Source organism: Typha angustifolia, chromosome 12 (genome assembly GCF_048772165.1).
Source record: "Typha angustifolia cultivar Huaian chromosome 12, ASM4877216v1, whole genome shotgun sequence".
Lineage (NCBI taxonomy): Eukaryota > Viridiplantae > Streptophyta > Magnoliopsida > Poales > Typhaceae > Typha > Typha angustifolia.
In genome coordinates, this window is record NC_133250.1 from 9,668,484 (window position 1) to 9,693,433 (window position 24,950).

The following is a 24,950-nucleotide window of genomic DNA, read 5'->3' on the forward strand; positions in this document are numbered from 1 at the left end:
GAGTTATATAGAGTGTGTCCGTCAAATAATAAGTCGCAGTGTTGAATTTTAAGAACCTATATGGAGGGAGTTCTTAGTGGATGAGCATGTCAACATTTGGCGAGAGGGTTGTTACATAGGTCGATGCTCATAGCACTCATAAGTGAGTATGGTTATAACACTCATATACAGAAAATAAATCCTCGAGTATTGTTGAAGGCCACATTATTACGTTTTTTTTATATTTACTAAATTGTTAACATAAGCTCAAGTTTCAACCGTTAAAGAGACAAACTCACATTGACACAACAAAATCACAATTTAAGAATAGATGTTCAAGAGTTTCATTATGGAGCTAACATATATAATAGATAATGCTTAACCCAATAAAGTACAGAGTGGTGTGAACTATGAGATAGTTCTAACGTAATTTTCAAAGAATGATATTGATTTTGGTATGGATAGGGACACCTCATATTTTATTTAAATCTTTCAAACTATGTAGTTTTAAATGGTCTAACTGCCTAGCAAAATGTTATTTCGCATCGTAGATGATCAAATTTTTAAGAGCACAATTTAATTGAAATGCCATTGTTTAGTAATTTAGTTTAAGAAGTATAATCATATCATCCGCAAATGATAAACTGTTAGTTTGTGTGTTAATATGTCCCGACGCACATCCAATGATCATGCTAGTCTAAAAATTATATGATACTGAGAGCTTTAGCAAATTATAATTAGCGGTATTACACCTTCTATGAATGATAACTTTTTCTGTTTATGCACATTATCGGTTGTGTACCAATGTGTTATTATATGTATTGAATGATCACGATCTTATCTAAAACTAGGATATTGAGTGTCTTAGCAAGCTATAGTAGATGGTTTTATCATATGGCCACAGTATTCATGAATGACAATTGTTTCGATAAAGACACGTTATCGATTGCATATTAACATTTTATTATATGCATCAATAAAATATGTTTAACAAATTAGAGTACGCGGCATGCATAAGAGAAACACCTTGATAATTTTGAGCGTAATTTGCTCACATTGAATTTGTGCTTCTTTAATAAGCGACAAAGATGAAGATCTAGAGTAAGAGAAAAATAAATGTGTATATGTCATTTGATTTCAAACGTAATTATAAAAAACTATTCTTATTTGTTTTGAGTTTAGGCACCCTATCGAAACCATAAACAAGTATTTTTTTTAAAATCATTTTTATATATAATTAAATTATTTAAAAAAAAATGAAAAAAATAAATAAGATATTATATACTTTAAATTACCATCAACTATTTCAATACAAGGTATCATAGATTATACGTCAATGCATCATCGTGCACATCGACAACGAATTGTCTTAATTTTATTATTACTTTTTTTTAATAGAAAAAATGAATTGTCTGGATTTCATTATTATTTTTTAATAGAAAAAAATGAATTGTCTGAACCTTTGTCAAATGTTAAATCACACGTGCATAAATTCGATCAGGTGAACTGGAATAAACGGGTTGAGATTATTTGTTGAAATTCGAATTAGGAAGTTCGACCCGTTAAGAGTATCGGATCCATAACATATGCGTAAAATTAACCGCATATAAATCTTTACATAAACTCAAACCCGACTCGTTTTATTAAAAGCTATTCCTTAAACAAAACCCTACCGCTTCTACTTAAACCTCCGCTTCTTCCTCGTCTTCTTCCCTCCCCCGTCCCTGTAAAACCCCGCGCTAAAACTCGACGCTCCTCTTCAATCGGGAGCTCTCCTCGATCTCGCCGATGGAAGGCGGCGATTTGGTACTCGAGGGGGGCCTCAACCACGAGGAACTTCGGGATCTTTCCCCTCTCGACATCGCCGGCCAAGCCCCCGATGGTACGCTCCATCTAATTTACTCTCCTTAAACCCTAATTTTTATTGTTCCGTTGTTGTTCTTATCGAGTTTGAGATGTTATTGATATCTACGGTGCCTGTTGATAGATGGAGATGGATTGGATGGACAAGGCGAGGAGGAGGAAGAGGAGGGGAGAGAATTAGGAGCAGAGGAGTGGAAACCTTCTGTTGGGTTTTCATTTAGAGCGAAAATTATTGAAATCCTGAAAAATCTGCACTCCCCTGAAGTGAAAATTTACTCAGAAGCATCGAAGGAGTTCATTGGGTTGCTGAGAGGGGATTTAGGTGGGGGGATTCTCCGCGAGCTGATTCAGCTGTCGCCGAAATGCTTGGAGCTCGTGGAGGCTTGGCGGATTCATCAGGGAAAGTCTGGAGTGGCCCACATATTGTCTTTGCTGTCAGTGGTTCTTGAGCATCTGGAGGGGAAGTCGCGACATCTTGGGATGAGAAGAAGTCTCGATAGTTTTGCCCATTCGATAATTGAGCAGAAAATTGATGCCATTTATGATGAGTTGAAGAGCCAAGAGTCTAGGCGGCAGAGTGCCGCACTAAATATTTTAGCTTCAATTGTTAAGCGTGGTATTGGATTAGCTTCTGAAGTTGCGAAAACTTTTGATTTTAAGCTTCCGGTGCTTCCCAATCTCTCAGGGATTGGGAAGAAGGGAAGGAGAGAGTCAATAAAGGGAGTGAAGAATCATACAAGGCGGGCATTTGTTGGATTTGCCATGTCGTTTATAGAAGTTGGGAATCCTAGGCTGTTGAGGTGGATCCTTCAGCAGAGGGACTTGTACTCAGGGGTGCTCCGTGGCCTTGCAACTGATGATTCTGAGACAGTTGTTTATGTTCTTGCTGCACTCCGGGATAAGGTGCTAACTGATGATTCTCTCATCCCTGCCGGGCTTAGGAGTGTTCTTTTTGGTAGTGCAACCCTTGAGCAACTGAGCTACATATCAGGAAATCCGACAGCAGGCATTGCTGCTGACATTGCGCATGAGATTTTGCTTATGGTATGTACTGATCCTAGGAATGGCCTGATGCCAAGCTCGAACTTGAAAGGCAATGAGAAGCGTTTGTTTGAGCTTATGAAGAAGTTGAAAGCTACAGAGGCTGCTTATCACAAACAGTTGCTGTTGGCCATTGTAAGTAAGAGACCATCTCTTTGTTCGGCTTACATGAACGAGTTTCCCTACCATCTTGAACCACGCTCGTCCTCTTCATGGTTAGTCATCATATGTGATTACTGCCTTTTTTTCAATATCTTATTTTTTCTTTCTTTAATAAGTCTTCTGCAGGTTTGCTGCCATTTCCCTTGCAGCGGATGTTTTATCTTCTGTAAATTGGGATGCCGTAGTATTATCTCTTGCTTCTAGTTCCCATGATCCGTTAGATGTTGATGATGACAACTTGCGGAATATCTTGAATTCCATCGTTCCCCATGTGTGTTCCCGGTCAGTAACAAATAAAGGCTTGCTGCATCCAGATGATCTTGTGAGGCATGGTTCTCTAAGACTTACCTTAGAATCAGTCAGGTCATTGAGTAGTCTCATCAGGGCAATTGATAGCATGGTGTCAAGGATGGATGTAGAATCAAAATCTGATGTGTCAGGGGAAGTAATAGCTCAAATACATGGTCTTCCAGGATTTGGTTGCTCCATAGAAGTTGATAATTATTCGGTTGATGGAATCCATGCAAATAAAGTAGGCACAAAGAAGTTGTCGTTTTTGAAGCAATACATTCAAGATGATGTTAGAGCTTTACTACCTGATCCTCAAGTTCTCTTGAAGCTACTTTCTTCACTTAGTCATAAACATCCAAAACATTCTGGGAAGAGTTTAAAGAGATGCTCAACACTTCCTATGGTTGTTGCAAAGAAATTGAAAACTGATACTTCTAATGAGGATGTTGATATAGTTATATGTGGGATAGATGCTGAGCCCACTGATAACATTATTGAGGATCAGAAAGAAGGTAAAAATGTATCCAAAAAACAAGATTTGGACTTGGTGAATGATCATATGGCAATCTTTGCTGACCTCTGGGATTTTAATGAAGAGAAATTGATTACCTACGAGACAAAGGACACAGAAAATATTTTTCATTCAAAGCTTCTTGATGTTCTTGCATTTTATCTGGTAATGTTCAACTTCATTAGTCTATTTTAGGGACATTTTTTTCTTGTTGATGCATATACTATTATTACAAGGAAGGCTGCCCTCGTAAAGTGAAGACGTCACTTTCACTGTATTCATGTGCTAATGTTTTCTTTTCACTTTTGCCAGCGGGCTATGCCCATTTCTTTTGATGGATCATTTGACTTCTTTAGGATCATACCACCTGATCCACTAAGGCTCTCTACTGAACAGCTACAGTCTTTATTGTCTCTACTAGTTGAGTACATTGGACAGTCTGCAGGAAGTAAGGAACAAGGAAGACTTCCTGAGTTAATGTACAAGCACTTGCAGCCACTAATCAACATTTTGTTATTTTCACAACATAAAAGCATTCAAGATCATGCATACATATTGGTACGGGCTGCCATGATAAGCACTGGTGCCTTTGATCAGAACTTTGCAGAGATTGATGCCTGGTTATTCTTCTTACCAGGTTACAAGACAAAAACGTATGCAATAGAATTCCTAGGAGCTGAACTATATCATGAATTGTCTTCTGTTGTGGTCTCATTTCTCTGTGATGCTGTTTCAACAGTTGGGAACAATTTGTACAAGTACTTAGATCACATGCACAAGCTTATCTCCAAATTGGACCACTTTGAAGGTAATTTGTTCTATTACCTTAATACAGGGAAATGCTCATACTAGATCCTGCTTTCCAGTTTTTTTCTTTTCCTTTCCATTGAATTTATATTTTTGGTCGAAAACTACAATATGCACTTTAATATTGTACAATTTGCAAACGTAATCTTCAGAAGAAGAATTCCTGTCCTTTTCTTTTGTCCATTATCATGGTGTTTAATTAGTTTTGCTCTCAGATCTTGGAATTTCAAAATGACGGATTATACTAATCACAGAATTCACAGATCTATGATTTTACATAATCTAAGTTGTTTCTGGCTATGTTTCTGAGGTATAAACATATTCAAATAGTTCATCTTTTTCACGTGTTTGACAATCATTATATTAATTAGATCTGCAATGATTATATAATGGGTCAGTGACTCAGTGCCCCTTTTTGATGGATTTTAAGAGCATGCAGTAGTACTATGTGGAACTATCCCAGAAGACATTTTTCTTATAGCTCTATTGCATGTAAAATTGATAGCTTTATCCTCAGAAATTAACATTTAATTACTTGTGTGCTTGTCTTTCTTGGTACTGGGTGTAGTAGATTTCTTCAATCAACTAACTGCAAAGTCTGAGCTGCTTCAAGTTGTCTTCTCATGATATGATCTCACCCAGGATTGCCTTTTTTTTCATGAGCATAGTTTGGATGATGTAAGACAAATATACTTGGCTCAGTGGCTAATGAGATTGCCTTTCTGCCCCTGAAACTATATTTTTCCTTTTTGATTAATGAACATAATTTGGATTTTAGGACTGATATACTTGGCTGAGAAACTAATAAGATTGTCTTTCCATTCCTGAAACTATCTTTTGCTTGGGATGAATCTCAATAACCAATTGCAGCATTTGCTTGAAAGTTGAAAATTTGTCTCATGTAGATATTTCAGTTTTCTTGATTCCTTTCAGTCTGTCAGAAGTGTTTGTTGTCTTGCAAGGGAACCGTCAGCAACTTATTAATTACCAATCATTTAGTTTTTCATATTTGTTCAATATTATTAGCATTTTTGTAAAATTGAATGCACTCTAGCAAACCCAGCCTAGGTATCTTATCCATGGAATTTGTCACTGACATTTGCCTATTCAAGTGTCTGCTATTATGTCACATATATTTGTTTAATGAGTGGACATCCACGTCTGCATTTCAATGTGAATTAAGCCCATTCTTCTAGACAATTCTGTGATGCCTTTATTATTTGGTATGCAGATGACTCCCCTGGATTTAGCCCTCTCATTTTCTGTATCCTGCAGAAGTGCCTCAGGCTACTTGACTCAGATTCTGGAACTTTTAAATTGCACGAGAGATCCATAATTTCTTTATATGTCTGCAATACATTAAGCTTAATTTTGCAGTCCCAGGTATGTGGTATTAGCTTTTTAAACAATTTTTTATGTGCATCTTTCTTGTTACTACACGTGATTGATTAATGTCTGACAGGTAGACATGAACATATTACCTGGTCTGATAAATCTGGTGTTAACTGAAAAGTTTAAGGATTGTTTATCAGAAGATGAGGATTCTCAGGTTTCTCTTTGTGAATGGAGACCTTTAAAAAATTTGCTTCGATTTTCAAGGAGAATTATAGATCAACAGAGCTGTAATCTCTTTCACTTATCAGAAATTGCTTCTGAAGGACATGAGAGCTCTTTATCCACTGTAATTGACAGGGTACAGGAATTTGTACATAAGGGGCATTCTATTGCGCTAGCTGGAGTTGCCACTGCTTTTGCATTTTCAATCATATGTGCACCTCCTGAGGATCTAATAGAGAATTTTCCTTTGCTTCTCACTTCTGCCAGTGTCCATTTAAGATCTCATCTTCCATTCTTGTCCTTAGTACTTTTCCTAGAACCAGAATATCTTGCTAAAACAGCCAAGTTTTGGCCAGATATGTTCTTTAATGGTCTCAGTTTGATCAAGGGTGAAATTGCGAATACAATCAGCAGTGATAATGAGCATGTACTTTGTACCATTAATGCCAAATCCTCAAACCATTTAGTTTCTAAGGAATCAGCTGCTGCTGCATTTTGTCAATTTCTAATTGATGCTCCATTTTATGTAATATTTTCTGCACTCTTGAGCTTTAGCCAATGCATAGCACATGAGACCAGATGGATGGATGTCTTGCGTTCAGTTGAAATACTGCTCAGAGTTAAGATATCGGAAGGGTCAATCAGGGAATCATTTTCGTTCCTGAGATATGTACTGTTTTGGAGCGCTCAGATACTGTCATCCTATATTGCGAAGCCATCTGATGTTCTTGAGGAACTTTTTCAGATTTGCTGCATTCTTGTTAATTATATATTTGAGCGTATTTTACTTTTGACTGCTGAAACAAAATCAACGGAGACCTCTTCTGCTGTGAAGCATGTTCAAGATGTAGTAGACATAGTTTTCCAACACCCTGTAATTACGTCATTCCTGTCATGCTCTATGTCCTATAGCGAAGACCATGCAAATGGAAAAGTTGCTACTGTAGACATGGCCTTCAGAACCTTTTCAAAGGAAATCCTTCATCCTGTGGACCATTATATCCTGGATTTTTTTTGCAAGCTATTTGACTTTTTGCTAAAAATGGGGGCTCTGGCAGCTAATACTTCTATCAACCATGATTCTTTCCTTGAATCAGTCTTTAAGGCTCCGAAGCTCCTGGTAAGAAAGATAATGTCATTATTCAGGGGAAAGTTTGAGGAATGTTATGAGAGGAAAAATTTAATACCGCTTATCCCTAATTATTACCTCTTTCGCTCCTTGATGCGTTTCATATCTCCTTTTGAGCTTCTGGAACTTGCACATTGGATGCTCTCCAAGTTAGAATCCAACGTTTCTGGTTGCTCATCTGCATTGACTTCCGCTGCTTTTATATATCTATACATCAGTGATGCTGCATTTGAGATGCTATATGCTTATCTACAACAGCCTGATCTGAAATCAATATCTTATTTATTTTGGGACATGAAAGTTAGGAGCTTTGATGCTGCAGTTCTTCAAAAAGTTTACTATAGTATTCTGCATTTTGCAACATGCTTGAATCTGGAATTTGCTGATCTTTGTTTACTTAAGATAGTTGAGCGGATCCATAACCAAAAAATTGCAGGACCAAGATCTATCCTTCTTCCTCTATATATGTTATTATCTAGGATGATCATCAGCAGTCCCATGAATTGGCTGTTACATTGTTTCTTTCATACAAGTAAGGTCAAAGCAAAAACATTGCAATTGCTTATTGAAGTAAGCCCTATGCACATGAGCCTTTTTGGACAAATATTCTTGGGTATCTTAAGCAAGGACTTGTCTATTCTGGATGCTTTGAATGCCAATGCTGCATGGCCACTCAGGGGTAAAGTGATGGATGATAAGTATGACCACATCTTATCTGAGAATGATTTTGTTCTCCTGTTGCCTGCTGCTTTATCATATATTACATCTAACTTGTACCAAAATAAGCAGAATCTACGATGTTATGGGAGGATATCAGAATTTTATTCGAGGATACTTTTAAGGGGGTTTTCTAGTTGGAAGAATTACGTCTCTGAAAGCATTTTTGAGGAAGAATATCATGAAGTTGCACCTGCATCGCTTGAAGGTTTTCAAAGTCTTTTCAACCACACTCTTCTTGGGAGTTCAATCATTATGCTGCGTTACCTTTTCCTCTTAAATAGGAACTCAATAAGTAAAAAGCAGCGGTTGGAAATATTTGAGTCAATTTGTCCACACTCAACTGACTCAACTGAACTACTTGATTGTGATCTTAAGAAAATTAATGCTCTTTCCTACGAGGAGACTTTGAAACTTACAAATGAAGTTTCTGCTAAGATCTCGTTTGTAAAGTTATTGTTATCTCCTCCAACCAGTTCATCACAAATTTATGGAAGTGAAATGGAAGGAGGATTCAGTGAGATGAGTTTGGGAAAAGAATCTAAAAGATTGAATCATGCAAAAGAGAGGTTTATTAGTATCCTTGTCAGCACGCTGGACCAGATTGTCAGGAACTTTCCCCAAAAGAAAAACAATGTGGTATTTTGCACTGCTGACCACCGTAATGCTATTCGTTTTCTAGAATATTCAATTCTGATGAATATCATCCAATTGTCTTTAGAGATCCAAACTTACCTTACCCAGGCAAAGTCAATTCCTTTTCTTAATCTATTTATCAGATCTTCTCTCCTTCATAGGTTTGAGGATCCTGTCACTTTAAAAGCAATTCGTTGCATTCTTGTTGTCCTATCAGAAGGGAGATTTTCTGCTGCCAAAATTCTGGAACTCTTGCTAGGACACTCGCAGTTTTTGTGTACATTTATCTGTCATGATTCTGTTACATGTTCATCTATTTCTACTCCTGGGAATTTGATGCAGCCGCTACCTAGCATTTTGAAGTCGCTTGATGCCTCTTCTATTGAGGGAAACATGTTACAAGGAAGAGGCCACTGTGATATGGATTGCAAATTGAATGAGAAAAATTACACTGTGGAAAAGAGAAAGCTGGAAATTATTAGATTGCTCAGAGTCCTCTATTATCTGAAGAATAGACAAAGTAATGACTGTCTAGTTGTTCGTGTCATGGAGTCAAAAGAATTGCTTTTTTTGCTTTTATCTATCTATGGTGCAACTCTAAGTGAAATGGACTTGGAGATACTTCATCTTATGAATGAGATAGAGTCCTCAGATGGCTTAGAGCAGGATTGTATTGCCGAAATGGATTATCTCTGGGGGAGTTCTGCCTTGAAAATTCAAAGAGAACTGAAACTTGATAGTTTAGCATCCAACAACCAAAATGCTGATAATGATACAAATGAAAGGCGCAAAATGCTATTTAGAGAGAACATACCAGTGGATTCAAAATTCTGCGTGAGGACAGTTCTGCATTTTTGTTATGATAGATCTTCAAAGGTTGCTCCTCTATCGTTGGGAAAGCTTCTTCAAGATAAGTTTTTGAATGTTCTAGAGGTACCAATATTTTTTCTATTGCTGCTTTCTGATTATGATAGTTAAGCTGTCTGTAACCTCTACGATATCTGTAACCTCTACGAAAATTTCTTATTTGATTTACCGCAAAGACGTGATATCTTTGACAATATCTCATGCAGGTAGACTCTCCTAGCACTGACATGGTTCAGCAATACGATCCTGTTTTTATATTACGCTTCTCAATTCATAGTCTGTTGATGGGTTACATTGATCCTGTAGAGTTTTCTCGACTAGGGCTTCTTGCAATCACATTGGTTAGTATATCCTCTGCTGATGAAGAGTTGAGGAAATTGGGGTATGAGTCCCTTGGTAGATTCAAGAAAGCTTTGGAGGTAATAGTATTCCTTGACACCATCATAAAATGGGTTGAATAATGCAAATGCAATTCTCTTCAGTCCTTGTATGTTGACATGGAGTTTTTAAATAGGAGTACAAACTGAAGCATGACTTTGTGTTCTAAAGTTCACCTACGAAGCCAGGACCTTTTGCATGAATTTCAGAAAATATCCTTAATTGTTGATTCTAACATATATTGTTTCGGATACTCTCTTGATATATAAGGCCGAGATCCTTATACTAAGGGGATTTGAAGTTCCACCCGAGATGGAACAGCCGAAACTTAATGAAAACCATTCTATTTTGGACCAAAATTGTTAAAACCATTCTATTTTGGACCAAAATATTCATTTCTTCTAGGGGTCAAAACCGAAACCAGCCAAAACCAGAGTCGAAACTTTGAACTATTACTTTCAGATCCTCTTTAGCTTAAACCCCACCATCTATCTGAGCCAAAACAGCAAAACTACAAAAACTACTTGTTTGAATATCTATTTATGCTTCCACTAGATTCTATAAATTCTAGTTGAGCAATAGATCAATTCTGGAAAAATATGAAGTCCCAACCTCCTAATAGAGAACCGGGTGTCTCAACCACAGAGATACCAGTGGAGAGGCATTTGAACACATTTTATGTTTCTTATTTCATTACTATGCCTCTGTTTCTAAGAACATTTTCAGGAATGATGGCAGGCATGCATACTTGTTTATGTGCTTCCTTTTTCGTACATTTAGTGTTAAAGTTACAGAAGAGAAGAGCTTTCTTGGCTTAACTATTCCCTAAAGATTTTGTGTAACTTGTCTATCTGAAACAGACTTCTCGAAAAAGCAAGGAGATATTGCAGCTTCAGCTTCTTCTAACTTATCTGCAAAATGGGATATCTGAAGCATGGCAAAAGATACCTACCATAACTGCTATTTTTGCTGCAGAAGCATCTTTCACGTTGTTGGACCCTTCTCAGAATCAGTTCTTTACAATTAGCAAATTCTTAATGCGCTCTCCCAGTGTCAACCTAGTGGTATTTCCTCCTTTTCATGGTCACTTTGTTCCTTTCAAGATTTCAAATTTGTTTAATGCTGTTAGATTCTCGCCATTGTTCTTGTTATTATTGTATTGATGACTTCTTACACATCTAAAATAACTGTCTATGCAGAGTGTTCCACTATTCCATACATTATTTGGAAATAGTTCCATCCACTTCAAAGCTGATCGGCTGTGGATTCTTCATCTATTATATTCTGGAATTAATTTGTTTGATGATGCTAAAATATATAAGCGGAACAATATATTGGAGCTCTTATCGAGCTTTTATTCCTCTTCAATTTCTGATCCTGAATCAAAGGTTCTGATCCTTCAGGTAACTCTTTAGTTTATATTGATTATGTATTTCCTTTAGACAGTATATAAGCATGATAACTAAAGGTGGTTTATAATGGCCCAAGAGTTGAATTATAATTGCAAGACAGCATGATACGTCTTGCTTGTAGTCAGTGTTATCGTTGCATGATGCAGGAACAGTACTTTGATTCTGTGGCAAGCAGAGAGGTTATTGGTAGGTAGTGAGGAGACGGAGTGGTTACCATGCTTTTGCATGAAAGATCTCCTGAACTGTCCAAGGTGGTGAACCTCTTTTTAGTCCTTACAATATGCTCAGGTGCCAGATGGGTGCTACCGAAAGAGCTTAAACAGTTAAAAAGGTGTAGCTATTGTAATGTCTTATCTATGCATATCCAGAGAAGCAATGTGTATGAGTATTGAGAGACAATATTTAGTAACATGGAGAAACACATCATAAGCACAAATACATCAGTAAATATTGAGTATATGGTAACATGATAGTGATCTAGTTGACGCGTACTCCGGACGGTCACACAATCATAGTGAAGATAATAAACGTGCATCCAGGACAGTCACAATTATAGTGAACATTTCACAATTATCCTTTAAAAAATAGGGACATTTTGCGTTTTACACCTTGTTTTTTTGTACTTATTAGTTATTATATTTTACACACTGGTTTTTTTGCTTGTATCCAGAAGGACCCACCTGTTTTGATTATAATGTCCAAATAATGACCTAGGTTGAAATCTAGCCAGTTGTTGAGGACAGTACAAAAACGAAAGAAGATTCTATAAAATATGAGAAAACCCAAAATATCGTATAATTAACGGTCACATACCTTTAGGTTTAAGAGGAGAAAAGTAGCATAAGAATCTATCATGTTGTATAATCAGGCTAATAATTGTGTAAAAGCCCATTAGGTTGGGGTGACTACAATTGATGAGGCATATTTGATATTTCTTTTTTATGTTCGAGTTAACCAGCAGGTGAGTTGGCTTCTATTTGTCAAAACAGGATGTGAAATGTGATAAATAGCAAAAAGAGGGTGTGAAATGTAATAAATCCAAAAAGCAAGGTGTACACATTCCTCTTAAAGAAAATTTTCTGCTTCTCCTACTAGAAGCCTATTAAGATTAACAATTATAATAACTCGGCAATCTTTAGATGACTTCTTCTTACTACATCAAACTGCAGAAATTGATGCCTTCTTAATCAGTAAATATTCCATGCTTATATAGTTTTAAGAAAAAAATTGAGTGTCTGACCAAAGAGTCTCATTGGGCACCTAGGCAGCATTTGAGGCACTGGATCTAAATCCACGCTTCTGACTATCTTGGTCTGTTTGAAATGGTATGATATGTATACTGCTTGTTTCAAAGCTGCATAATTTTGTGAAGGTAATATAGTATATTTACAGAACCAAAAATGTTTTATACTTATTTAGTTATATATGCATTGCCAAATTTGCTTCTCACTCTACTCCTGGTAATGATATTATTTATTTAAAATTTTCTTGCAGCTTGTCAAATCAGTATAGTCTCCTTAAAAAAAAATTGATTTGCCTTATTTACATTGCAGATAATAAAGAAGTCTGTCAGACTGCCATTGCTAGCTCATCATTTACTAAAGGAATGTGGTTTGCTATCATGGCTGTCATCTGTTCTTTCATTTTACAGCGAAACAATTGATGGAGATAAAGTAAATTCTCTAAGAATAGTTGAGTTGGTTTTGAAGGTAATATAGTACTACACCGTCCATTTTGAATGAAATTAATTTCCTTATATTTTTTCTTTTCTTTTTATGTTTCAGCTTCACCATTACATTATTTATTCAAGACAATCCATAAAGTGTTGTTGTGACGCACAACTTTGTGTTCACCCACGAAATGTTGCTATAATGCATAACTCTCTATGTTATTATTGCTCCACCGGGGGATGTGAAAAATGGAATAGCAATATGCAGACAAATGATGGTTATATTCCTAGCGTGCATCTGTGTAACCTTTTTTATTTCTTCTCTTGATTGTGTAATCATTTTATAGTTAACACTTAAACGTGTTTATTTTGAGACCGAAAATTTCAGTAAGGCAAGAGGCTAACAGCTTATCTTTTCGCATATGTAACCCCCAGAACTACACTCAATAGTCAGTACCTCCAGCCACCTGTCTTCTCTCCAATATTAACATAATTAATTCTACGCTTGCATGATTACAGAATTCTAGCAGTCTAGTTCCTATGTAATGCTGGTCAAAATGTTTAAGAATTTGGCTCAAACCTCGGAACAAATTATAGTGCCGTATCTCATCTTTGGACATTTTCTTGGAATTGAACTGACAAAAGGTGGTCGTATGTACAGAAATTCTAGTCAATCCTTAGTTTCTTATACATATCTAAATGTTAATTCAGCTATCAAATTCATGCAATGGAAGATGGATTTTGTCCTTTTCTTTTGTATAAAGCAGCCGTAAGTTTTTTCCTTAACACAAAGAATCTACATTTTGTAAGAACAAAACGACTGTTCTTAATAATTCTAAATGTATTTTTCCCTCTTCATGATTTTGGTGTATATGTATAGTGGTGAAGTGCTCACTTTCTTTCTTCTTGATTATAATTAATCATTAGGTATATCTGTATTTAAAATATTCATCATACTTTTTTCTAGGTTGTTAATGATGTGATATCCTCAAGACCAATTATGGAATGGCTGCAAGAGTTTGCCCTTGAACAGCTGTCAGAAATTTCATCTTACTTACATGTGCTGTTTGTGAGGGCCCTCAAGTTGCTGAAAGAAAATGTTGCCTTAGTAAATTATATGCTTCGTGTCATGGTATCAACATTGAGGTTATCACAAAAGAGGAAGATATACCAACCACATTTTACCTTATCATTTGATGGCATAGTAATGTTGTACCGAGCTATTAATGGTGAATTAAGTAACACGAACTTCAGTCTCACCATGGAACTTGGAATTGATGTCATCCTCATGAGTGCGCCTGTGCCAATTATATCTCACTTGGTATTTTCCAATCTGATGTACTCTATCCTTTTGCAAAAGATTTAATTATATTTAGTTTTTCCTTGTAAGTCTTTCATTGCATAATTACAACTTAGGAATTTGACATCTTATCTTCTTTCACTGATGTTTATGTTCATCACTTGTTTGAATAGATATAAATTCTTGATGGAACAGATTTGAAGAGCTTTTTCTTGTCTGACAGTGAAATAAGAAAATTTCTTCTTACATTCACTGCAATTACATGTAACTTTGCCTCATTTTCTGGAGTTTTGAAAGAAAATTTCTTCTTACATTCACTGCAATTATAACTTTCATCACAAAGCCTGTCGGCTCAATATGTAACTTTGCCTCATTTTCTGGAGTTTTGATTTCTGGCTAGAAAAAATCCTTTATCTCTAGGGAAGTTATATTCTCATGTTACTTCATGCCATCTTCTGATTTTGATACTTCTAAATTCTAATTCAAAATTTGACAACTAGAAAGTCATCATGAAATTTTCAGCACCATGCAGTTCCTTTCTTCTTTTCAGTGAGTTATTGAAAACTAACAGTGCTAGGGATCAGAGAAATGGGTTATAGGGGTGTCAAAATAAACGAATGGCTCGAGCTCGACTTGACTGAAGCTCGGTCTCGGCTCGATTTGGCTTGAGTTGAGCCGAGCCTAAGCCTAATTTTAAGACTCGATAGGCTCGGTTTAAATATAATATTTATTAATATCTTTGGAGGGCTCAAAATTAATTTTGATCTGAGCCTGAGCTAGAGTCGGCTCACTCTGGCTCAGCTCGTTTATACCCCTAATGGGTTAAATGTTAAAAGCTAACAAGAACGCAAATAATATTTGGATTGATGTCCCCAATCTTGAAAGACTTAACTACTTTAATATGCTATTTATTACCTTCTTTGCTGTTATTCTGACTCATCTTAGTGAGTTATATATTATATTTTTCTTAATCGTTTTTCCAATACTAATTAGTATTTTGAGCTTTGCTGATATGATGACAGGATAAAGTGAATCTGTCGAAGGTCCTTATCTGGGCAGTATCGGTCAGTTTACAATTATTCTCCAACCGTAGATTTCTAACCAACAAACTTGATCCCAATTTGCTTATTTCTATCGAAGAACAAGGGGAGGAATGCCGAATTTCAAAGATCTTGCGGTGGGTGACAGCTTCAGTAATTATTGGAATCATTTCGCAATCTTCTCTTAAAACAAGAACACATGCTCTTCTGAGCGGACCAGATATCAAAAGTGTGCAGTCTTTGTTGGAATATGTAATTATAGAGGATGGTGAAGTAGTAAAAAGTTGTGATGCAAATGAAACACTAGCTGTCAAAATATTGTACCTTCAGCAGCTTCTCGGAAGGAACAACGAATGTCTTCCTTCAGTCATATTGTCTCTTTGTTTGTTGCTCCTCAATACTTCCAGTCCAAGAGGTATGCTTCCCCTTGTATTTTAACAAATTGCTTCATTTTTGTCAGGATATGATCAAATCATGTATATTTGTTATTTTTTTGGTGAATTTAGCGACCTGTGATATAAGTAAGTATTACCCGTTCAACTTGCTATTTATGTGCATTAAGTCCTACTTGAAGTTCACTGTTATCAATAGACAACTAGATTAGTGAATTTTTGAAGTCCTACTTGAAGTCCACTGTCATCGATAGACAACTAGATTAGTGAATTTTTGAAGAACTACTAGACGAAGTGAATATGCTAATCAAATAGACCACAGTCCTGAGAAACTTTGGGAAGTCCAAGTTAAAAAGGACTTTTCAAAGTCAAGAATGATAATGTTTGGTTTAATTGCTTTGTGATGACCAAACTTGGCATATAGAGTAATGGGGCATGTGTTTTCAATTTTTAATTGGATTCATTTTTGTCCATATAAGTTTTACCAGTAAGCTCATTTTGGATGTTTCTCTATTCTCTTGCAGTTGATTAGACAAGGCCATGTAGCATGCTATTTAACGAGTGTTAACTATGTTTGCAAAACAGTGTATATCTCCTTTATTATAGTTTAAAAGGAGTTCAGTATGTGGATTATCTGATGCTTATTTCTATCATGCTTAGCAAATCATCTCATTGTATGCTTTTTGTTGGCCAGTTAGGAAATTTTTGGATGACAATCGTGGTCAAATTGCTTTCCTATGCTCAAAGATATGCTGTCCAGCTGAAACCAATCCTGCCTGGAGATGGTACGCATTGTACATCATCATGACATTATTCTTACATTAATTATGATATTTTGTAGTGCTTGTCTGTTTATTCCTCTTGTTTTATGATATCTCCGTAAATCGAACCGAGTGAAGAAGAAATATTACACTTGAGTCAATAACGTTAGGTCTATATCATATTATCATGTAAATCGAGAATTATCAGACATCACTCCGAAAGTACTAATAGTCTTAAATCACTCTGAATGATTTTGTCAGTTGAGTCACCAATTAAGATTGGAGAAATTTGTTTCCATTGAACTGAAATAAAGGGTGTCCCCTGAGTACGAATAAAATTTGTTTAATGATGCTTTATGCAAAATTATTTAAATATTAGAAATATACCACTGTTCTATATGAGATATGCTTTATCTCAATCAAGAATCTGTGGAATATCTGGAAATACTTCTCTCTATCTACACCTATATATGAATCTAGGTTTTTCATTCAATTCCTTTGGCTTTCCATTTTCTGCTATTGCCCATTACTGAAGTTCTGAGAACCTTGCTACTGTCTGATCTTCAGGGCTAAACCTATTCGGTTGATGAGATAGCCATCTTGGACCAAACCGATCTGGAATTCTTTTTGCCTTCATCTCATATACTTTTCTTAACATGTGAGCATTCATCCTCAATTGCAGGTCATATTATCAACCATGGAGGGACCTTGTTTCGGTGCACACAGAGATGGAGCAAATGGAAGAAGACCAGGCTTGTCGGAGCCTTCTGATCATATTTTCAAATGCTCTTGGCGGGGAGCTGTTAGATTTACCAGTGCTGTCATATGATGATTTAGAGCGTTTTGGTTTGTTTGAATGGGAAAGAGATAATTTGTTGCATAATAAATAATGTGCGAGTTGTTTACTGTCTGGTTTTCTTGCAATCTCTATTCATTTACTAAAGCAATTTGGTTAATCGTGATGTGTTATTATCTGTAGATCTAGAAGATTGCAGTATTATATAGGCAGCTGTTCCCATCTATGCTTCCATACTCTTAGGCAAACGAGTTGCATACTGTAATAAATATTTTATACACTGAGACTGTTAGGTTTACAGTAATTTTGGTAGAAGATTTAATATCTTTTTAACTATTGAGTGCATATCGAGATCCTAGAAAATCTGTGAGCACACCTTTTCTCTTTAAATTAACTATTCACAATCCAGGGATAAGATTGTTAAGATATCTCTCAATTTTGGCTGATAGTGGTTGGTCCTACAGATCCATGATAAATAGGATAGATATCTCTTATATATATATTTTTTTCATTATCTTTTTAAGAATTGAAGAGGGCTAGTTTTCGACTTATAATTAGTGTTAGGGGTGTGAAAAATAAACACTTTTAGACTCGATTTAAATTTTGAGCTGAGTATAAGTTGAGCAGGTCTGCTCAAGCTCAACTTGATAGATTCGAGTCAAATATAATATATATATTACATAAACGTAGTTATAACATTTCAATTTAATCTTAAGTTTAATAATATTTTTTTTTTTAAACAAACCTAACTTTCTCGATCGATGGAATCATCCTGCTCATGCTCGATTCATTTACACCCTAGTTAGTACATCAGCTTATGGTTATTAAAAGGAATTACTACTGTTTTCTTCAATGTCATATTGAGATTTACTACTGTTTCCAAGCTAAATGTAAGACCCAACCGCACTAATATATGTAACCTTTTGACATTGTTACAGCATAAGATGCTTGGTATCAAAAGCACGAGACCTATCACAAGATTTAACCTTGACTCCCAAAATCCTCGTCACCGATGTCCTTAAATTGGATCCAGTATAAGTATTCTCGGCCCCACGACTTGCGGTAGGTTGTTTTCACTTCTTGTCGCCTAACTGCTGTTCCGATGGTGACGTGGCGAATCGTGGGCTCGCCTCCCCAGATCCCTCGTGCATCGGCCTTGGATTCCCTTTGCCACTCCCCGGTGGGTGTGCCGCCTAGAACAGGGAAACACCGCTTTCCATCCCCCTCTTCGCCTCACACGTTTACAGCAGGGGCCGATATGGAAATACGGAAATATAGAATGGAACTTTCGTTCCCTAAATGCCCCTCCATTTTCCAGATCTCGCCCAAATGTTTTTAATTTTCTTTTATTAACTATCTAATTTAAATACTAAGATCTGCAGATGTAGCATAGTCAAAAGACCAACCAATTTTTTCCTTTAAATTATTAATAAATTGTGCTCTATAGAGAAAGTATTTATTTTCTTTAAAGTAAAAGTATAATAAAATTAACTACATATTCACTTAATATGAATAGTGGTTGGATGTTGAATATATTCATGTATGATTTGTGAGGGTAGAAGAAATGTTAAATATAAGACTACTTAAATCTATAGCATAATGGATTAGAAAAATAAGATTAAATATTTATATAAAATTAAAAATAGTTTTTTATTTATTTTACAACATATTATGCTATATTTAATGAGAAAAGTCTAATTTTTTGAGTTGGAACTTGGAACTCAAGGTTAGCAGTTTTAGCACAGGCTTTATTATTTCAAATTAGATCTCATTTTTCCCTTTCTATCCTCACAGGATAATCTAAAGACGCCAATGTCCTCCCAAAATTTCTAATGGGCAAGTAGGTAATTTCCTATCTCCTCCCTCCTAAAAGTTCACTTCACGACTCCACTCTCCAACGTCTCTCTCTCTCTCTCTCTCTCTCTCTCTCTCTCTCCAATGCCCTCAGATCACCGGCGGAAGAGAGAGAAATGACTTCGTCCTTCCCTTCCAATACCCGCCTCCCGGCGAGAAACCCACCTCTGCCCCCCCCTGAGAACCTTCCACCTCCACCTCTCCGCTCAAATATCCCCCAAATCCGAAACCCCCACCTGCGCCGCCGAAATAAGAACCCCGGGTTCCACGCCGCCGCCGGGGGTAGGAGGAGTGGGCCCAGCACTCCCCACCTCCGATGGACGCTAGACGGCGGCTCTAAAATCTCGCCGGAGGACGGTGGGGGTTGCGACCACGGGAAGAAGAATGCGGCGAAAGAGGCGGCGCCGAGGGTCTCCGTGAGGAAGCTGGCTGCTGCCGTCTGGCATTTGCGTCCACCGGAGGCGATCTGTGGAGCTGGAGGAAGGAGAGGGGGAGATGGGACTGCTCGAGTGGGTCTCCAGGTAGTATTCCTCTCAAGATTTGTGTTTATTTTTGAACTCTTTTCATCTTTCTAGGGATTACTGAACGAGATTGTTTGTTAAAGCTGGTGTGTTGCCGGCTTATTGTGTTAAAAATCGGATTTTTATCTAGTGGAAGGCAGATTTATGCTTCTTCCGAGCTTTATCTCTAGGGCTCAACTTGCACTTACTTTAGTTCAAATAGTACGAAAAAATTGGGATTTTGACACAATACTTGTGCAACAAATTGGAACTTCTCTTTGGGTTTTCTTGAGGTAGTACCATATGGTCGCATCCGCTCCTTCTCAAGGGATTTACTAGTAGTTTTCACTTCATGATCTTTTCCAATATCTCCAACCCATCAGTTCACACAAGTCTCAAGTCTCTTTCATGATGACTAGATTCAGAGAGATCTTTTGATGGTGGGTTGTCTCGGTAGTTTGGTGAATTAGGAAATGGCGTCTCTTTTCTTCTTCAAGGTTGATACAAGCCTTCCGTTCTATTTTTGGGAATTAAATGGTTATATCTGAGCTTGTTCTCTTGCAGCCTGTTCCCGGTCATCTGCAAATCCAACTTCTTCTTAAACCGAAAACCGCAGGCTACCATTATAGCTTAAAGAATGAGATTTCAAGTCCTATTTCAGTCCTAGATCCGAAGAATGGTGATTTCCGAAAGGTAATGTGAATTCTATCCCTATATTATAGAGCTCATTGTTATAATTATTTCTGGATGACCCCTTGATGGATCTGTTACTGCAGATAGAGCTTGATACTTTGGCTGCATTGCCAGCCTCTGCATTGGAAAAGGCTACTAAATGGGACCCTGAGAGCTTAGAGTCAGCTGATGATACCGATCATCTGGATGTTCTTGAGGATGAACAAGAAAAGAGTTTAGTTTCTACTCTACAGTTAGAGCTTCAGCAGGCCAACGCTAGGATAAGTGAGCTCGAGGCTGAACGTTCTTCTGCTAAGAAGAAGCTAGATCACTTTATGAAGAAGCTTGCAGAGGAGAAAGCAGCTTGGAGGAGCAGAGAGCATGAGAAAGTCCGAGCTATAATTGACGGCATGAAGGGTGACCTCAACAGAGAGAGAAAAAACCGGCAGCGGCTGGAGATCATCCATTCCAAGCTGGTTAATGAACTTAGCGAGGCTAAGTCATCTGCAAAATGCCTGTTGCAAGACTATGAAAATGAAAGGAAGGCTCGTGAGCTTCTCGAAGAGGTATGCGAAGAGCTGGCAAAGGAAATCGAGGAAGACAAAGCAGAGATTGAAGCCCTGAACAACGAGTCGATGAAGATGCGAGAGGAAGTGGATGAGGAAAGGAAGATGTTACAGATGGCCGAGGTATGGCGAGAGGAGAGAGTCCAGATGAAACTTGTAGATGCAAAATTGACTCTTGAGGCCAAGTATTCACAGCTGAGCAAACTCCAACAAGATGTAGAGAATTTTCTTATTGGACAAAGCTGTGCTAAGGCAGACACCACAGTAGTAAGTGAAGCAGATCATCTAAGGCAGGCGATTAATTCAGTTAGCATCCAAGAGATCAAGGAATTTGCATACAAGCCTCCTCCTGGTTCGGAGGATATATTTTCTATCTTTGAAGAGCTCAACCCCAGAGAAGAAGCCAACGAAAGAGAGATAGAACCATGCTATGGGGATGGCCCTGCCATTCAAGAATCAGAAATCCATGCACCGAGCCCTCAGACTGACTTCTTTCTAGAAAAGCCTATGAAGTTGTGTGCAAATACAATTGAACAAAATGAAATCAACTTCGAAGGTGATTGTAGCTGGGACACAGCAAGTCATAATGAGAAGCAAGGTTCACGCAATTCATGTGAAGGCAGTGAATCATCTGTTAACAAGTTCAGCGACGAATGTAGTGTTTCGGCAAGCAGAAATGATGGTAAGCTGAATACTGCATTCAGTGAAGCTTGTTTCACTACCACAAAACAATCTAGGAAGAAAGAATCATCCATCTCTAGGCTCTGGAAATCGTCGTGTCCAAACGACAGTGAGCATTGCAAGAAAGGGTCAGTTGAGATAACAAATGGAAGGCCATCCAGCGTAGCGGAAACAGGCCTTAGCCCTCCAAGCATGGAGCACTGGAGCTCCCCGGACTCCGTCAGTCTGCATTATTCTCGAGGATTCAAAGGATGTATTGAGTGCCCACGAGTCATGCAGAAGCATAGCCTGAAGGCCAAGCTCATGGAGGCGAGGATGGAGAGCCAAAAAGTTCAGCTGCGCCATGTCCTCAAGCAAAAGATTTAGCAAGAAGAGATCCCTTTGTTGTTGAGTGGCTAAATTTTAGTCACCAAGAAGAAAGATCTGAAAAGGATGCTGAGTACCTTGCCTGGTTGGTGGTTTGGCTTCATCCCATTTGCTGCTACTACATTCCTTCCCTGGTCACTAACCAAACACTTTCCTCAGATTCCAATATCACTGCAATTTAAGGATGTCTTAGCAATTAGACTTATTGTGCTAGGGATAGTAATCACAAGAATCCAAGATTAAAAATCATCCCTTGCTTCTTTTTGTGTTTTGCTGTAGCTTGTATATGCTTTTCAATAAGAACAGCTAGATTTTGTCGTCATATTTTGTGGATTGGAGCACATCATACTTCAAAAGGTCTCCAACTTGAATCATGACCCCTTAAGGCTTTGGGCATTCAACCCTGGCCCATTGGTATATCCTAAGTGGACTCAAACTACAAAGAAGATGGCTGATATTAATATATTCTATTTAAAATATTTGGGCTATTTATATAAAAAAAGAGAAGTTTTGATAATAGTAAAATTAAATGTATTTATTTTTTAAAATTAAAAGGTTTTTTTGCTCCAAATGCCCCCAAAATATTTAGGGGTATATTTATTTCTCATCCCGTTCATGATATATCTTATATCATGTCTTCTCACTATTTTCTATTGGAACCTTACTTTTATTGTTAAATCATGGAAAATATTGAAACGAGAATAATTATCGAAAATTCAGGGATAGAATTAACAATTCCGAAAAGATAAAGGTGTAAAATGCAATTAGCACCTCGGTTAGGGTGTGAAATGAGAGAATCCATCCCATTTAGCCGTAGGACATTATACTCGATAACCATTTTTATTCCAAATATATCCCCAAATGCCCTCTTCCCATCTTCCCCTAAACCCCTCGTCTCGATGATTCGCCTCCTTCCTCCCAACCCCTCCAAAACCCTAACCCTAGCCCTAACCCTAACCCCATTCCCGCCATGGCCGAACACCCTTCTTCTTCTTCTTCTCCTCATCCTCCTCCTCCTCCGCCGCCACCGCCACCGCCTCTCGCCGACGAGCTCTTCCGCTGTCCCCGCCGTCTCGGCGGTTACACACAGGGCGACGCCACCTACATCTCCCTCGCCCGCTCGCTCTCCTCCTCCTCTGACATTGACGCCTTCCTCCGCCGCATGCTCCGGGACCCTCGCCCCTCATTCCCGGAGCCCGTCTTCCCCCCTCTCCTCTCAGCATTCGCCCGCCTCTCCCTCCCCCTTCTCTCCCTCCGCCTCTTCTTCTCTATGCTCCCTTCCTTCCGCTGCCCCCCTTCCTCACTCTCCCTCAACTCTGCCCTCTCCGCCCTCTCCGCCTCACCCCTCCCCCCTTCCTTCGCCCTCTCCTTCTTCTCCGCCGCTCTCCGGAGGTACCCTACCATCTCCCCCAACCTCCTCTCCTTCAATCTCTTGCTCAAGTCTCTCGTCCTCTTCAATCTCGACGCTGCCATCAACGTTCTCCACAACGAGATCCCCCGCCGGGGCCTCAAACCAGACTCCTATTCCTACTCGACCGTCATCGCCGCCCTCGCCGCTGCCGGCCGCGTCTCCGACGCCTCCGCCCTGCTCCACGAGATGCTCCTCGACGGAGGCGGACCGGCCCCCGCCGCGGCGGCAGCGTTCAACCCTATCATCACGGCCCTCCTCCGCTCCGGCGACGTTGCCGGCGCTGGGAAGCTGGTCCGCTACATGCTCCTCAAGGGCTGCGCCCCGTCGCGCGCGACCTACAACACGCTCGTCCACGGCCTCCTCCTCAACGGCCGTGCCTCCGCCGCCGCCGCGGTGCTCCGCCGCATGGCCGGAGACGGAATCAACCCCGATGCCGCCACCTTCGGCGCCGTCGCCCACGGGCTCGTCAGCCTCGGCCGCCCCCTCGACGCCCTAAAGGTGCTCGACGAAATGGAGAGCAAAGGACTCGAACCCAACGAATACATCTACTCCGCTTTGATCACCGGGTTCTTCCGATCCGACGACTCCGATCGCGCTATGAGCCTCTGGGAGGTGATGATATCCAAAGGAGTGAAGCCCAACACGGTCTCGTACTCCGCCTTAATCGACGGCCTCGCCCGCCACGGCCGCATGGCCGAGGCGGAGGAAACGTTCCTTAAAATGACCGCGGAAGACTGCACCCCGAACGAAATGACATTCAGCTCCCTCATACGTGGCCACTTCAAAACAGGCAACGGCGAACGGGCGCTCGACACGTGGAGGGATATGGTGGGAAGAGGCGTTACTCCGAACAAGATCAGCTACAGCATCTTGATCAACGGCCTGTGCGAGTCCGGGAAGTTGAAGGACGGTATGATGGTGTGGAAGAACATGTTAAGCAGGGGGTGCACACCGGACGTGATCGCGTACAGCTCCATGATCCGAGGGCTGTGCGAGGCCGGGATGGTGGACGGAGGGCTGAGATTGTTCCACGACATGCTGGGGCGGGGCGACGTGGAGCCGGACGCGGCGGCGTACAACATAGTGCTGGATGGGATGCTGAAAGGCGGCGAGGTTAGCAGGGCGATGGACTTGTTGGGTCGGATGCTGGATAGCGGGTGCGACCCGGATCCGATAACGTGTAGGATATTTTTGAGAGGGGTGGGTGAGAAGGGGAGGGAGTTTTTGGATGGGTTGGTGGTGAGGTTGTGTAGGAGGGGGAGGGCGGATGCGGCGGCGGAGGTGGTGGGGGTGATGCTGGGGAAGTTCTGGGGGCCGGAAGGGCGAACCTGGGAATTGATGGTTAGAGGTGTTTGTAGGAGGAAGAGGGTGTGGGAGATGGTTGAGAAATGCTGGGGAGAGATGTGGGGGGATTGATTTTTTTTTTTTTTTTTGTTTTAAAAAATTTATTTGGAATTGTTGTATATTTATTTTTTTGTAACATGAAAGAATATAAAGGATATTCTTCTAAATAAGAGTTTGTTGAAGGGCGAGAAAGCTTGGACTTATAGTTGAATCTTTGCTGAAATTTGATTTACTTTGATGGGTGTTTT

The 24,950-nt window shown here is 39.1% G+C and overlaps 3 protein-coding genes across 3 annotated transcripts; all 3 read left to right on the forward strand.

Moving 5' to 3' along the window:
* The first annotated feature begins 1,656 nt into the window (after positions 1 to 1,656).
* Positions 1,657 to 17,422, forward strand: LOC140772632 (uncharacterized). Its single transcript, XM_073114793.1, has 14 exons — positions 1,657 to 1,861; positions 1,967 to 3,098; positions 3,172 to 4,012; positions 4,160 to 4,655; positions 5,886 to 6,037; positions 6,117 to 9,626; positions 9,767 to 9,979; positions 10,799 to 11,002; positions 11,138 to 11,341; positions 12,904 to 13,059; positions 13,987 to 14,340; positions 15,342 to 15,774; positions 16,446 to 16,536; positions 17,195 to 17,422. Exons 1-14 carry the CDS (start codon positions 1,768 to 1,770, stop codon positions 17,400 to 17,402), a joined length of 8,088 nt encoding a protein of 2,695 aa, XP_072970894.1. The 5' UTR covers positions 1,657 to 1,767; the 3' UTR covers positions 17,403 to 17,422.
* Positions 17,423 to 19,214: 1,792 nt separating this feature from the next.
* LOC140771638 (uncharacterized) lies at positions 19,215 to 22,269 on the forward strand. The gene is made up of 3 exons (XM_073113208.1): positions 19,215 to 19,683; positions 20,227 to 20,355; positions 20,439 to 22,269. Exons 1-3 carry the CDS (start codon positions 19,279 to 19,281, stop codon positions 21,945 to 21,947), a joined length of 2,043 nt encoding a protein of 680 aa, XP_072969309.1. The 5' UTR covers positions 19,215 to 19,278; the 3' UTR covers positions 21,948 to 22,269.
* A 529-nt stretch (positions 22,270 to 22,798) lies between these two features.
* LOC140772150 (uncharacterized) lies at positions 22,799 to 24,809 on the forward strand. Its single transcript, XM_073114070.1, has one exon. The coding sequence runs from the start codon at positions 22,918 to 22,920 to the stop codon at positions 24,772 to 24,774; it is 1,857 nt and encodes a 618-aa protein (XP_072970171.1). The 5' UTR covers positions 22,799 to 22,917; the 3' UTR covers positions 24,775 to 24,809.
* The last annotated feature ends 141 nt before the right edge of the window (positions 24,810 to 24,950 follow it).

Bases quoted from the DNA above. Each gene is read 5' to 3' on its own strand.
- LOC140772632 (XM_073114793.1), top strand. From the start codon at position 1,768: ATGGAAGGCGGCGATTTGGTACTCGAGGGGGGCCTCAACCACGAGGAA. The intron at 1,862-1,966 runs GTACGCTCCATC...GCCTGTTGATAG, and splicing joins CGCCGGCCAAGCCCCCGATG to ATGGAGATGGATTGGATGGA. The intron at 4,656-5,885 runs GTAATTTGTTCT...TTTGGTATGCAG, and splicing joins CAAATTGGACCACTTTGAAG to ATGACTCCCCTGGATTTAGC.
- LOC140771638 (XM_073113208.1), top strand. From the start codon at position 19,279: ATGACTTCGTCCTTCCCTTCCAATACCCGCCTCCCGGCGAGAAACCCA. The intron at 19,684-20,226 runs GTAGTATTCCTC...GTTCTCTTGCAG, and splicing joins CTGCTCGAGTGGGTCTCCAG to CCTGTTCCCGGTCATCTGCA. The intron at 20,356-20,438 runs GTAATGTGAATT...CTGTTACTGCAG, and splicing joins AGAATGGTGATTTCCGAAAG to ATAGAGCTTGATACTTTGGC.
- LOC140772150 (XM_073114070.1), top strand. From the start codon at position 22,918: ATGGCCGAACACCCTTCTTCTTCTTCTTCTCCTCATCCTCCTCCTCCT.